General features: G+C 37.0%; 1 protein-coding gene across 1 annotated transcript; it reads right to left on the bottom strand.

The window, feature by feature from the left end:
- Nucleotides 1–5,028: 5,028 nt before the first annotated feature.
- Nucleotides 5,029–9,275, bottom strand: LOC117296989. Its single transcript, XM_033780096.1, has 4 exons — nucleotides 8,826–9,275; nucleotides 7,580–7,902; nucleotides 6,258–6,362; nucleotides 5,029–6,036 (listed from the first exon to the last, which is right to left on the bottom strand). Exons 1-4 carry the CDS (start codon nucleotides 8,899–8,901, stop codon nucleotides 5,464–5,466), a joined length of 1,077 nt encoding a protein of 358 aa, XP_033635987.1. The 5' UTR covers nucleotides 8,902–9,275; the 3' UTR covers nucleotides 5,029–5,463.
- Between the last annotated feature and the right edge of the window lie 6,549 nt (nucleotides 9,276–15,824).

Raw genomic sequence — 15,824 nt, 5'->3', positions numbered from 1 at the left:
TCTCTGCCTCCTTAAGGATCATTGTTTAAACCACACAGCGTAATAGATGTTCAATTTGTTTGCACGCAGGTCATGAACGATCCCCTGTTGTCTTTGTTTTTTATCCCTTCTGGTCGTCGTTCCCATTTGGTTCTGTTTTCCTCCTGCATGCTCCGCCCTCAGCCAACCTCTTATTGTGTTTATTTTTTGCTTTTGTTTTCTTTTTCAAAAAAATTATTTAAGTTAATTTAATTTAACCTTACTTATTCCTTTATTTAATTCTGTATTTATTTTCCTTACTTCTTGCTTTTTAGCTGTTCCGACCTACCGTCGGAACAGGTGTTGTTTTCGTCGAGATTTGTATTATTTTTATTATTATTATTCTTTGTTTCCGCCTAAAACCCCATAGCGTTTGTACAGCGTTTTTGTTCAGGCCCCGTCTCCTAAAGTATGAGGATAAAAGAGTTAAATCATATATCAAATTGAAGCTTAGAACATAAGCTTTACACAAAAAAAGTGTTAAAATTCTTAATTAATTAACCACGTGGTCTTCATTTGAATTTTTAATTTGTAAACTTGATGCAGTCACTTTCATGTTATTGTAAAACATTCTCTTTGGTAATACAACACAGTATGTACCCCAATGAGTTGTTGACATCTTGAGAGGAGTCTATACTATTTTGTTTCCTACCCGCGTTCTGGACACATTACTCTGTACACACACAAAGTACGGAGGTTTGGGATTTTCGTTAGAACGTGCGTTAAATTTGTCCTTGTTTTTCTAACCGCGTTCTGGACCAATTACTCTGTGCATGGGTTTCGTTAAAACGAACGTGCGTAATTAGATAGGGTTTTTTGACGACATCGACGTCGTCGTCAAAAACCCCCTTAAGGCATCTAATACTACATTTCAACCCTACTTAATAGTTATAGGCGTTAGCAGTTCATATTTAGTGACAATGGTCGCAAAATCATGAAACGAGAACTATTTCGCCGGATCATAATCCCCTCTGTTGATGCACACACGTAAAAACCCACCATTTTTACATCGTGCCCTTCTCGCCTAGTGGTCATCAGTCGCGACTACACATCTGATAATTGCGAGGTCGAATCTCCGTCCGAAATCAATATTTTTTTATCCCCTAAAACTAAAAATATATTACTTTTTGTAATATTTAAGTTTGATTCTTATCTTTATATCGATAGTGAAGACGACATCCTACTTTTAGGATGTCGACATTCCGAGATAAATTATCACAGGAAGACGACATTCTTCTTTAAGAATGTCGACTGTTTGTAGTTATAAGACTCCTTGGGGATAGGAGAAAAATTTGGAAAAACCGTGACCTCAATTTGACCTCTACTTCCGGGTCAACCGGAAGTGGCACCATATCTCAAGAACTACTCAACCGATTTTCAATTTGTTTTCACTTACAGACTCCTTGACATTAATATTGACTGTGTTGGCCTCTACGTCCGGGTGAACCGGAAGTGGGACCATACGCCAAGTACTATACAACCGATTTTCAATCCTGTTTGTTCAGTTTTATCCTCCTAAGGCATTAAAAATAAACTTTGAAAATCCATGACCCCAAGTTGACCTCTACTTCCGGGTCAACCAGAAGTGGCACCATATCTCAAGAACTACACAACCGATTTTCTAACTTTTTTTCAGTTACAGACTCCTTGGGCGTTAGAGATTAGCCTTAGGTTACCGTGACCCCATGAAGTGGCACCGTAACTCAAGACACTGTACAGTATTTTTCAAACATTCAGTTATAGACTCCTTGGTATTGTTAACACATAATCAAAGCAAAAGAACACGGAACAGCTTTGTGTTTGTTCACAAACACCTAATGTCTAGTTTATAATTGTTTTTTTTCCCCGCTAATGTTGTGTCTCGTGCTATTGTAACTTGTTTGTTGTACCTTGTATTGGTCGAATAAATAATAATAATAATAATAATAATAACCAATCCTGTAAACTAATTCTTAAATGGCACTGGACACTATTGGTAGTTACTCAAAATAACTGCTACCATAATAACTTACTTGGTAACAAGCAATGGAGAGCTGTCAATAGTATAAACTGTGATAAGTGACTCCCACTGAAGTAATGTAGTGTTTGATAAAGAAGTAATTTCACACTAATATATTTTGATTGAATTTGAGGTCTTGACATCAAGGTATCTGAAAGCACACAACTTGTGCGATACATGTGTTTTTTCTTCCATTATTATTTTGCAAATTTGATGACCAATTGGGTCAAAATTTTAACAGGTATGTCATTATATGCATATATGTTGAGATACACCAAGTGAGAATACTGGTACATGTATATGACAATTATCAATAGTGTCCAGTGCCATATTGACCCATTTCACCTGACGTCATCATCAGAAAAATCTTGAATGCGCCATACTGGTGGGCAAGTTCACTGTGCGTTTTCATATATAATTATATGCATAGAGTATGCTGTGCGTTATGCAGTGAAGTGCGCATTTTAGACGACGCGGCGTTAATACACGTAAACCTAACTTGCCCACCAACATGGTGAGCGTGGCACCAGTCGCGCATGTGACGCGCGTGCAAGGGGTCAATAGGGGTTTGAGCATAGACAAAATGCAACTTATTCTGTTATTAGAATGTTTTGTTTTGTTTGAGTACACTTTATTGCATTTGATATTTTGTGTTTCCTAGTGTATGCTGCACACCATGTAAATGTATACTGTACTATGTATATAAAGAGTATCATGTACAATTAAACTTTACAAAAATGTCAATTTTGCATAGTATTACTCTTTTTGTGTGATCTCTTTATAACATGCTTGTGGCAGGTTAATGCTTGGTAATTTTCCATTGGTTATGCTAGCTCTGAACAAAAGAAATGCACATTTTGAGGACAACGGATTTACCTGGTAACAGGGTCTGAAATTCGGAGCTTGCCAGTAAGCAGAGAATGGTGATCGTAAGCGCATAATTCAGCGGAAAACAGAGCCATGAAATTGGACCCTGCTGCCTGGAGATCACACAGTAATTTCAAGTCTCCCTTTAACTAAATAAACAAAAAGAGTGTTTCAAACTTGGAAGGGGAAGTGCTGGGTGATTTTCCATTGGCTATGATAGCTCTGAGCATAAGCAGATTTCCTTAAACCAAGGCCAAGTCAAACTGCAGGGATAACAAAAAACGATAACGTCAACGACACAAGAACGCATTCTATTGGTTGAAATGCTCCACACAGAATACACCCGCGCTCATTCAACCAATCGAGGGCGTGCCTTTTTTTAACATTCTCGTTTTCATTTTCGTGGCCTTTACTTGGTTACAGGGTCTGAATCATCATTATCATAATATGGCTGCAGGCATGTGCCCTCCCTCCATACCAGGTGTGCATGTTGTAACACCCAGCAGGGTGGATATGTGCGCATTACAAGTCTTATTATTATTATTATGTAACTTAGCGGGAGTTCATATCCATGTACATTGTACTTACATTGATCATGACATCACAGTGCGAATGCCCAATGCGAAAGCGCAGCAAATCTCTTTGTGTCACCGTTTGAAAACAGTGCCTACCCAAGTGTTTGCGTAACATCATTTGCTTAAGTCTGTTGCCACCAAGTTTGACGAAGTACCCATAGGTATGAAAGGCTAAAGCATATGGCATGACTTAATATAAATAACTTATTCTAATCTCAAATCAGTTGAATTTTTTTTATTAAATTCTAAAAATATTTTGTGCATTACATGTAGTATGATATTTTTAAGAAGAAAATGAATATTGCCACACACAAATCAAGATCGAATTAAATTACATCTACAATTTTTACTCTAGTTACACAAGGTCTGCATGATTGTCCCCATTTTCCTTGTACAATTTGAACCCCATCTGGACATACACTGTCGGATCAGTGTGCATTTCAATGACTGAATTAGGATGGATAAACAGTTTCTATTATCTATGGTCGATTGTATAAACTTATGTATATAAACATTAAGTAGACGAACATTGAAAAATAGTGAACAGAACCAGGACAACAACATCCTTATTCTTCAATACCCTGATTAAACCCTTTGGTTTGTTCACAACATTAAAGGAACACGTTGCCTTGGATCGGACGAGTTGGTCTATAAAAACCAGTTGTAACCGTTTGTTATGAAATGCATAATATGGTTGGAAAGATGTTTTAAAAGTAAAAAACAATGATCCCCACAAATTTGCCTCAAAATTGCGTGGTTTTACTTTTACTGTGAGAACTCTGGGGGAATTTTTACTCCCATAAATGGCCAACCGTGTTAGTTGATGAGGTAAAAGGAAAAACGTGCAATTTCGAGGCATGTGTGTGTGGATTGTTGTATTCTACTTTTACAACATCTTTCTACCCATATGCATTTTATAACAATCGGTTACAAACGCTTTTCAAAAACCAACTGGACCGATCCAAGGCAAAGTGTTCCTTTAAAATGTCAACAATAACTTCATTCTGCTGCTAAGCAACACACACTGTAAATGATAACATATATGTAAAAATACTAAGTTTAAAATAAAACTATACAGTAACAAACACAAAATCCAAGATGATTGACACAATTTCAGAAAGTACAAATATAAATATATACATAGCTAAAAAATACCAGCTCAAAAGTTTTGCCAACTACCAACATAATTAAAAACAAATTTCATAAGGAGGTAGAGAAAGTTACACATATCTTCAAATGTACTACTAAAAATCAAAGATGAAATCCACTATTGTACTCTAAAGCACATGACTACAAAGTTTAATGTAAGATCTAACAAGATATGGGCCCAATTTCATAGAGCTGCTTTAAAAGTACAAAAGGCAGCAAAGCACAACGCTAAACTATGGCCCTTTACAAATCCAGGGCTTCGGCTTTTGATTCGGCTTCAGGCTCCGTCCTCTCGTCTGAAGCCATAAACACTTACGCAAAGCACATGCAATTGTCAAAACAACCGCAGGGCCAAGCTTGCCTGAGCCGAATCTGGGCCTATGCTAACCAGATTAAGGTTACCAGCTAAACTTCTTATTTTTTTTGCTAAGCAGAAAATGTTTTAGCAATTATTATTTTCTACTTAAGCAGCACTATGAAATTGGGCCCTGTTGGTCTCCTGGCTTCAGTCAATCTTTCGGTCAATCCACCCCATCGATCAATTGCGCCGCACTGTCTGAAAAAACACTATCTGCACATTAAAAACTGGTAGAAGCTGCTGAATTTCTCATCAAATAAAAACATACAAAATCGGAATTTTAGTACCTGCGAATGCACTACCAATTTTGACGTCACAAAATCAAATGAACTACTCTTGCGAAAACATTTGCAGCAGAACTAGCCCTGTGACTACAAAGGTCATTGGCATTCGCAGAAACTACTAACCGGGCTTTACTCCATGACTCTCTCACTAACTTAGTTGCTTTAAAGATAAAGAACTTAACCAACTATTGTACAATAAAATCAAATCCACTATTAGCACCTGTTTTTGTGGACACTACAGTCTACTTCACTCTTGGGTGGATTGCAGTAGTGTGCCCAGATGTAGTCATGTACGCCCCCCGGTTCGATAGTATCATGTATCTTATCCAGCATGGCGTTCATCCTAGAGTCGGTGTACCACCGTGTCAAGAAAGTACGGTACAACAACAACGCCGTTGCAGTGAAGTCATACCTGTGGGTGTGGGTGCGTCCGTACGGCACAACGTTGTCCGGGGTCGATCCGTACGGCGCGATACACTTAAACTTCATGGCGCAGGTGACCAGCGGAGTCCAGATTTTGGTGTGCAGTACAGAGCTGTTGACAACGAGAAAAGCGTCCTGCGACATGGCGGGAGCTTTCGGGAAGTGCTTGTTGAAGTCTTCCATGTGTAAGCCGAAGAGGTGATACAGGGTAGGGTGGGTTATCTCTAAGGTTGTGTTCAACTTGTCCATTTTGGCGATGAAGCCGCCGTGGGCCGACACAAATGGGATGAGGAGGTTTATCGGAGCACGGAAGCGAACGCGAGGGTCGACGTAGAAATAGCCACCAAACTCATTCAGTACATCCTGGGTTAGTACCAAAGAAAAAAATCAAACATTCATTATTACATTAATATCAATTAAGTGTAGCCTTCACCTGGAAGTGGCCATCTGGCCATGTAAATGTAAGTTCGGCGATTCATTGTACCCCATAAATAGATAAAAAACAAACTTGAGCCAACCCACCCCTCAAGTTATTTTACTACCAATTTATATTGCATCACAACTGAATGAACTCTGATCCTTACCAGCAGTGCAAAGACTCTCCAAGCTTGGGTTTTTGTATTCTGTACATGCTTTGGATATTTATCAAAGTTGAAGCGTCTCACTTCAACGTTACACATCTGTTTCATCTGTAAATCGAAGAAACAAAAACAAGAAAAACGTAATGCATCAACGTAGTGCAGATAAAAAATATCAATATAAATAAAGAAAAAAAAGAAACATGTTTAGCCTCCCCGCCCGCTTCCTTCTTAGAGGCCGCCTCTTTTTTTTTTTTTCTTCTTTTTTTTCTATTATTTAAATTATTTTTTTTAATGGAAAAGGTTATCTTAAACGATATCAGCTCAAACAATCTGAATGTCTTGACCAAAATGTTTCATTTGATGTACATGTATTGTGTGTTTGAGCAGTAGAAAAAACAATGGCTATTTGACATTTTAAAAAGGATGGCGGCCTCCTTTTTTTTGAGAAACCCGGACGCTAAACATTTTTATTCTTTTACTTGGCCTAATATAAAGCCTGGGAAGCAATCATTTCTTAAGAGCCATCAAAACCCAGAGGTACAGCAGTTCCTTTGGTTTGGCTGCCACTCAGTTACAACAGCTAGGTAGCTGGAACGAGAGCTGTGATTCCATTCGGATTCAAACTCAATTGTGGATTTATAATACATTTTTACTTTTGTTGTTGTATATTGTACCTTTTTTCAGTATCTGCCCTTTTATCTTTCTTCTTTTTATCTTTCTATAAACATAGTTTATTTTATATTGGTGTGTTTTTATGAAACAAATGGCCAATGGAATTTCCCATGCAGGGACATTAATTTGTTTTGTTTTCTTCAATGTATATAAAAAATAAGGTTTAGCGAGATCTGCTGATGATGTTTTGTATAGTACATTTGTTTTATATCAACCATGTTCACTAAAGCCATTATACACTTTTCGGCACAGAAAAAAAAAAAAGTTCACAGATTTACAAATAACTTACAGGGTAAGGTAATGGTGAAAGACTTCTCTTGAAATATTATTCCATGAAATGCTTTACTTTTTGAGAAAACATTAAAACAATTATAAATTCTAGTTGTCGAGAATTACAGATTTATTTTAAACACATGTCATGACACGTCGAAATGTGCGGAAACAAGGGTGGGTTTTCCCCGTTATTTTCTTCTTACTCCGATGAGCGATTGAACCTAAATTTTCACAGGTTTTTTTTTTTTTACATCAGTTGTGATACGCGAAGTGTGGGTCTTTGGACAGTACTGTTTACTGGAAGTGTCCGATGGCTTTAACAATGTGCAATGAATCTCCATATAATTGGTGAAGTATGGAGCACCCCCACCACCCCTTACCGTTTTGACAAGTTTTGGGTGAATCCCTAAATTGTATACGATGATCTTCTTGAGTGGCATATGAGCTTGCACTGATGCAATCATCCCCAGACCGAAGTACGCTAAGTGCTGGCTAAAACCCGTCACAACAACGATCCTGTGGTCGAGCTCCTTCCAATCAGGCATTGCCTTGGAGATGTCGATGGTCTCATTGCTGATGCTGAAGTTGTTTGAGATGGGGTAGCTGTAAGTGATGATGCGTGATGAATCCCGGGTGACTTGGTCGAAGCGAAGAACTCTTCGACTCTCCCAGTTAGGACTGTTTTCTTCATTGCTGCTACGACCTAGATGAAAGATGGAATTCAATTACAGGAAATTTATTGACATTGGAATAATGGCATGGACCTCTGGGTGAAGAGCAAGTGAATCATAAATAAAATGTAGTTTCAGAATTGTAAATATTGGGCCATTGTCACACAATTGCCAAATATTAACAATTTCAAAATTACATTTAATTCATGTCTGGGATTTAGCTTTCTTTGATACAACAATTGTGTCAAAGGAAACTAAATATAAACGCACTTATTAATGCTGAAAGCAGAAATTCGGATGTCATTGTCACTTTTCAGATATTGTCTTTGTTTTCATGATTGATTAGATTAGTCATTATTGAATTTTGTAAAACTTACTTAACGGTAACCCCGCAAAATTTGTTTTTCTGTTTTTGTTGCCATTCCAGAACCTGACCACACACTCTTTACTATATACAACCTCATCGGTTACAATACATTACATTACATTATTAATCAGCATTTATAAACTATATGAGGCACCTTTTTCCCATGCCAAGCAAGGTCAAGGGAAAATTCTGTAAACTCAACTCTGTTTCAAATTCAATCATCATGTTTGTTTATTCAAATTATTGGTTTAACTACCCAGCCAGGCCATGTTACCCCTAAAATTAGCCCTACTTGTTGTGTGGCCAAGGATAGCTGAATCCTTGGCCACACAAGTGGGGCTACCCTAAAAATATAAATCATTCTGGAAGATGTAAGAAAATAAGTGTAAAGTAAAGATAACAAACAGAGAAAATGGTGCGGAACTGTTGATTTCCTCCCCATTGGATCAAAGATTATGATACACAGCATTTCACTTTTTCAGACCAAAGTAAACATCATGACATGGTAAACGGTAAACAAACCCAACTGCCCGACACAATACAATCCGTCCAACAAATCATTTTTTTTAATACCGAAAATGAACTTACCAAAGACAAAGAAGTATACACAACACAAAGTGACGACAACAGCCAGAACAATGATGTGCTTATTTTTCATTCTCATCTTTAAAATGCATAGAAATATAACACAATATTACAGAGTTTCGTTTTAGTTTGCTTTCGAGTTTAATCTCAGCTACGTATAATCCAATGGCATCAAATTCGCCCCATCAAAAAACAAGGCAGTGGGGGCGAATAATGCTTACCGCTGATGATGTTTAGCACTGCCTCGTGGTGGCGCTGTTACCGGTGGATCGAGTCTGTTTTAAGTGTTGCCTTGCCCGGGGATGGTACATTATGCCCGATTTTTAGCAAATCCGCTCCCCCCCCCCTCTTTTATGGGTATGATTGTTCCTATACTCAAGCTGATCCCTCTTCTTCTTTCGCACATAAGTTACCCGAAAGATCCGGCAAAAATATTCATGAGATAAGGGCGGGGGGGGGGGGGGGGGGGGGCGCTTGTCAGTCAACCGGGTCTACTGTTTTAATTGATTGGTCAATGATATTGTTTTAAAGGGATCCGTTGTGAATAGTTAATTCATTATGATTTGAACCTTCTCTCTGCTGGACGTTGTTATTCACATTTTACTGTTTTTAACAAAGGTTTATTTTCCAAAAGAGTTTTCATACACTTCCACAGTATGCTATGATGGTTTTTAACTCAAGTGCAACGTTAAAATCAGGTTTGACAACTTTTTAGTCTTTTCCCTTTTCACTAATGAAACTGTGCTTATTACCACAATGTCAATTCTGGCTTCATAAAATCACAAAATCATCAATGAACTTATCCCATCAGCAGCCTATAGTTGATTTATTGTGTTGCCTGTTGTCAGTGTGACACATTGCATCCCTTGGTATTAGGTTCGACAAGATCTCTTCCTAAACGGATAAATCGAGAAGGTTAAAGGAACACGTTGCCTTTGATCGGTCGAGCTGGTCGTTACAAGCGTTTGACCGTTTGTTATGAAATGCATGGGATAGAATAAAAAAATTATCACACACAACACACCTAATTGCACGGTTTTCCTTTTACACGGCAAACAAACACGGTCGGCCATTATGGAGTCATGTTTGACCAACTCGCCCGATCTCCTTTTGATTGGATTTCATAGTATGCCTATGCCACTTGGTAACATAAAAGGGGAGGGTGCAACATTTCTTTAAGTTCTTCATTTCACTTCGAATCCAACCTGAAAGGTTGATTTGTCTGTTTTGCCCCCACATTTTGGGAAACCACTTGAGTATTTAAACGGTGCTTACACAACGGTGTAGGCTTAATGGGATAAGTTTATCAGTAACATAATGGCGAATAATATAAGTTAATTCACAATCAATCTCAACATTGATATGGTACAACTTCTGATCAAACTAAAAAGTTCATCTTTGTAAGAACTGTAGTAAGACATTTGTAATCATCATACATTCATTCGATTTACAAATAAAGCAATAAACTAATATCTTAAACAATAATTGTATTGACAAAGGAAACATCGACGATATCTCAAAGCAATTTGTACGGCTGATCAATAAAATCATACCGACACTAACTCATAAGCAATTTGTATTATCTGATTAATAAAATATCGAAAATAACTCAAACATATTTTTGTACAACTGATAAAATGACTCATGAGTGATTTGTAATAGATAAAGAAAATATCCACGATTCAGTCATCAAACGTATTTTGTATATAACTGAAACAATGACCCATGGGCGATTTGTATGACTGATAAATGAATTATCGACAGTAACTCACAGCAATTTGTATGACTGATAAAAATTATATTGACAATAGCTCAAAAGCGAGGTGATTTGTATAACTGACAAAGAAAATATCGACAATAACTTATCGACAAATCATTTTCTTCATAACTGATAACAATTAATGACCCGAAAGTGGTCTAATAACTGATAAATGAAATATCGATAATAACTCATAAACGATTTATAATAACTGGAAACTGACTAGTTATACCTTAAAGCAGTTTGTGTAGCTTATTTCATGTATTACTCAAAGTTACGTACATTCTATACAGATTGTTTTTTCAACTTAGCTTAAAATTTAGTTGTCGTTAATTCTTACCATACCGAGAAAATGAAACAATAGGCATAAAGCCGCTTAAGCAGAAAACACTGCTTAACAGTTTTCTGCTTATGAAGTTAAACGTAGCTTAAGCAAGAGAACAATCACATAGTTTACATGTGACATGTTACCCACTTTGGTTTTACCTGCGCGAATCGGTGTTTGTGTAAAACCAAAAAAGAAAATTTCTTTATCCCCTTCGCAAATTAAACCTTAAGTGTGACATTCTATTTTGGCTGGTAACCTTATTGTAGTTAGCATAAGTTTGTTTTGCTTAGAAATTATTTTCGTGTTTAAGAGTCAGTTCAGGTAAATAATTGACATACTTGCTCACGGTCAAAAATGAATTTTTTTTATACTTTGTGGGTGGAAGGGCCTTGGGGTGCAAGTAAACAAAATTGCATTTTCAATTCCATATATAGCCCGTTGCCATGGTTACGGCTCATTTTGTTTTTTGGCCATTTTTGGCCGATTTTGGGGTCTGAAAAACTGGTTTTTAGCTCATTTTTACAACTCCACCCCACCAAAATGCTAAATTATTTCAAAAAACCAAGTATATCACTACAACGTATCATCCTTGACCTTCCTTGAGAAAAAAAATTATTGCTTTAAATATCACCCTTGTGCCATTTTTGCATCGTTTATTACAGTATGTTTTTAGAACTTGCAAAATCGCCATTTTTACCCTATTTTTGGACCCCAAAATGTCAACTTGCCAGGGGTCTCAGAAAATTTTCATTTCGGCTGTGGTTAGGGCCAACATTGGTATTCTCATATCTGGTGAGAAAACCTTGGGCAATTGTATCCTGTTGTGAAAGTACTGCCTCAAAACTAGACTTTTTCCCCAAAAACGTGAAAAAATGCTTTTTAAGGGTCTTTTCAAATAATATTTACATACGTGTCCACGGTGAAAAAAAAGGAATATTTTTTCTTATACTTTGTGGATGGTAGGGACTTGGGGTCCAAATAAACAAAATTTACACTTCAAATCATTGTATAATACGTTGCCATGGTAACAGTCCATTTGTGTTTAGGCCACTTTAAGCCGATTTGGGGGTCTGAAAAACTGTTTTTTAGTTAACTCCACCCCACCAAAAAACACATTTATTTCATGAAACCTTTTACATCACTACAAAGTATCATCCTTGGATTTACTTGAGTCAAAAAATTATTGCTGTAACAGTCACCCTTGTGCTATTTTTAGAACGTGCATTAAAGTATGTTTTTCGAACTTGCAAAATCAACATTTTTACCATATTTTTTTCCCTCAAAATTTCATTTTTTCAGAGGTCTAAGAATATTTTCCTTTCGGTTTTGATTAGGGCCAAAATTGATCTTTTTATTTGTGGTAAGAAAAACTTGGGCAAGTGTATAACAGTACTGTCTCAAAAATAGACTTTTTTGCCCAAAACAGAAAATGCATTTTGAATTGTTTTTTCTTCATACTGAATTTATAACATTATGAAGTAATAATTCTATCAATCTTGCAGCTCTTCCTAAGCACTCTGTAGGCTTAGTGGATTACCCAACATTGATCAGGAACTTTTGGTGACATAAATTTTAGAGTTTGGCGGCCCAGCCCCGATTACATATTTCTTGACATTGCATAAAACAATGTGTTGTGAATGGCGCCTCTTTTTTGAAAGTGTTCCCTTTCGGTTGTGATTGGGGCGATTATTGGTGTTTTCATGTCTTCTGGGGAGAAAACACTTGGGTTTATTGTATCCTGTTGTGACACTACCTGCCTCAACTATAGTAATTCTTTTCAAAAACAATGCATGCTTGTAAAAATCTGACACTGTTTCCATGCCCTTTGAGTATTGAATACAAAGTTTTTATTTAAACATAATGGTATCCAACCAAGCCATAACCAATGCTTTGCCACTGAGAGTTCTTGATTTGGCTACTTCACCTATTGTACAGGTACATTATGATTCCCATTGCAAGTAGAGTGCAATGAGCATTCTTTACAAGTTGCTTTAATACAGGGCCTACTCTCCTTGGTCCCTGCCTGCTACCAAATGTAAAACTTTTCATAGAGATAGAGATCATAAACAATATAGTTTCTGTGCTGCAGATGGTTTGGAGCATCCAATCATGTCCAGCACAAATGTGGGAAATTAAAAATCCTCCGCTTAAAAGTGTTGGAAAAAGTTTTCCAAGATCTTATTAAAAACAATGATACTAACGATTTGCGAGATGAGCGTAAGAGATCATTTAAAAGGAACACGTTGCCTGGGATCGGTCAAACTGGTCTTTGAAATGTGTTTGTAACCGTTTGTTATAAAATGCATATGCTTAGAAAGATGCTTTTGGGTGATACTTGTGTGGATCATTGTTTTCTACTTTTAAAATATCTTTCTAATCATATGCATTTTGTAATAAACGGTTACAAACGCTTTTCAAAGACCAACTCGACCGATCCAAGGCAACATGTTCCTTTAATGAAACAACATTGAAAGAAGTTGTAAATACTTGCACCTGCTCAACCTACATTAGCAAGATGCAATTGCAGTGACAAAAGTTATGCATCCTAGTTTGATTATTTTTTCCATTCACTATCTTACTAATTCATATTTGGTATATATGTCTCTGAGAACGATCAACAAAAAACATTGTCAAACATTACCTGCTGAATTGTTTATCACGTTAAATAAACCAACTCTGTTATTGTTTGCAACAGTACAATTGAAAGGAACCCCACCATGGGTGTGGGAACTGCTTACCGGAGGCTAAGACAGGTGAAAGGCCATTTAGATACTTTGGAGACAGTATTTGTGCACTTTGTTCTGATGGGGATGAAAATGTTTAGTTTGGTAGCAGGCAGGGGACCAATTAGACTGTTATAAGGCCATGTATAGACAACTTGTAAAGAACGCTCATCGCACTACTTCTCTTGTGAATCATACCTGGACAACTAGGTAAAGTAGTCATGACAAAACAAGAACTCTCAGTGGCAAAGCATGGTTGTGGCTTAAAAATAAAAATGTTGTACTTGTTACTTTAAAGAGCATGGAAACAGTGTTTAACGATCATGCTCGTTTTTGTGTTTTATCAATTCAAACTAAGGGTTATCTTCAAAATGAATTTTTCTTGTTTTCGGAAAAAAATACTTCGCCCCAGCAGACATGCAAACCACAATGATAGCCCAATCACAACCAAATGGGAAATATTCTGAGAACAAATAAAAATTAAGACAGCACAAACTTTCTTGATGTGCAAGGGGAATTAAAAAATGTGACTTTCAAAAAAGAGGCGCTGTTCACAAAACTTTGTTTTATGCAATGTCAAGAAATATGAGTGGGGCGGGGCCAATGTGGGGTAAATTCTAAGATTTAGGTCAACAACAAGTCCTGATCAATGTTGGGTAATGCACTAAGCCTACAGAGTGCTTATATGAAAAGCTGCCAGATTTATGGAATTATTACTTCTTTCTGTTATAAATTCAAAATGAAACAAATATTTCAAAATGCATTTCTCCATGTTTTTGGGGAAAAGGGTCTTTTTTTGAGACAGCACTGTTACATCAGGATACAATTGCCCAAGTTTTTCTTACCAGAAATAAAAAGACAAGTTTTGGCCCTATTCAAAACCGAAAGGAAAATATTTTCCTGAAAAAAAATGAAATTTTGAGGTAAAAAATCCCTACCATCCACAAAGTATAAGAAAAAATATTCCTTTTTTCACCGTGGACACGTATGTCAATATTATTTGAAAAGACCCTTAAAAAGCATATTTTCACGTTTTTGGGGAAAAAGTCTAGTTTTGAGGCAGTACTGTCACAACAGGATACAATTGCCCAAGTTTTTCTCACCAGATATGAGAATACCAATGTTGGCCCTAACCACAGCCGAAAGGAAAATTTTCTGAGACCCCTGGCAAGTTAACATTTTGGGGTCCAAAAATAGGGTAAAAATGGCGATTTTGCAAGTTGTGATACAATGTGTACGTCCTAAACGAAATTGGATCTGGAATTATCCATAAATTGAACTGAAGTTAAAGATAAATTGAACTGTAGTTTGAATCAATAAGAAAAGTCTGTTCTGGAGGTGAACTCCTTTCGTAATGAGTTAATTGCAGTATAACCAAGTTACATTTACAATTTTGGGTGACTGTCATAAATAAAACTGAATGTGAAAATTCGCGAGTCGAACCAACAGAGTTATAAACATAGTTTTCAAGAAGACTACAATCTGAAATAACAATGCTATTTTGTTGTATTCATAAGTTGCTTTCTTGTCAGCCGTTTCGATTCTTTCTTGTCTGTAGTGTCAGTTGTGTTAGTTTTTGGAACCGGGGTCACCATTGGTAACAGTTCAAGAGAGGGTTGTTTTAGTTCCTTCCTAAAAATCGAATAATGGTGACACTCACTCTCTTTCTTGCCCTAGCCCTGGCGGCCTTACACTTTCGTTTTGTACTACAGTGAAAGAGTCCTATATAGGGCTATTTCTTGCCCCAGCTGCAAAGTACTTGTAAGAAACTATAACCAGCGGCTTACTGATACAATCATGTGTAAGATCTTTTTTTAAGGAGCGTTCTTTGATTTTTTTATCGATGTCTTTGTAAAACACTATTTGGAACTTCATCTTTGAGCTTTTAATTCGTCAGTACACATTGAGCTTCCACTGTACCGGCTGAAGGGTCATCGACATCACACTCGACTATTGATAGCCTTCAAGGCTGGACGTATAGGCGTAACGAGTGAAACAGGACTGAAGCATTGAGCAATTCACAATTCATCAGGCAGCTCTATACCATATTAGGCGGGGGGGGGGGGGGGGGGGGCTACACGATTCGATTTGCATTTTCCATTAGTTTTCTTTGATATACTTTTGATGTTCGAAGTACTTGGGGTTGAAGACGTGCAGGTGCCGCCAGAATGACCGTACAAATAACAGTTAGT

This window comes from Asterias rubens, chromosome 11 (genome assembly GCF_902459465.1).
Source record: "Asterias rubens chromosome 11, eAstRub1.3, whole genome shotgun sequence".
In the NCBI taxonomy this organism is placed as follows: Eukaryota; Metazoa; Echinodermata; class Asteroidea; order Forcipulatida; family Asteriidae; genus Asterias; species Asterias rubens.
Note: the sequence above shows the minus strand (reverse complement) of the source record. Positions and strands in the feature narration are given on the sequence as shown.

Excerpts from the sequence above, each read along its gene's own strand:
- LOC117296989 (XM_033780096.1), bottom strand. The coding sequence starts at position 8,901 with ATGAGAATGAAAAATAAGCACATCATTGTTCTGGCTGTTGTCGTCACT. Across the intron at positions 6,363-7,579 it reads ACCCAAAACTTGTCAAAACG|ATGAAACAGATGTGTAACGT; the intron begins GTAAGGGGTGGT and ends TTCGATTTACAG. Across the intron at positions 6,037-6,257 it reads GGAGAGTCTTTGCACTGCTG|GATGTACTGAATGAGTTTGG; the intron begins GTAAGGATCAGA and ends GTACTAACCCAG.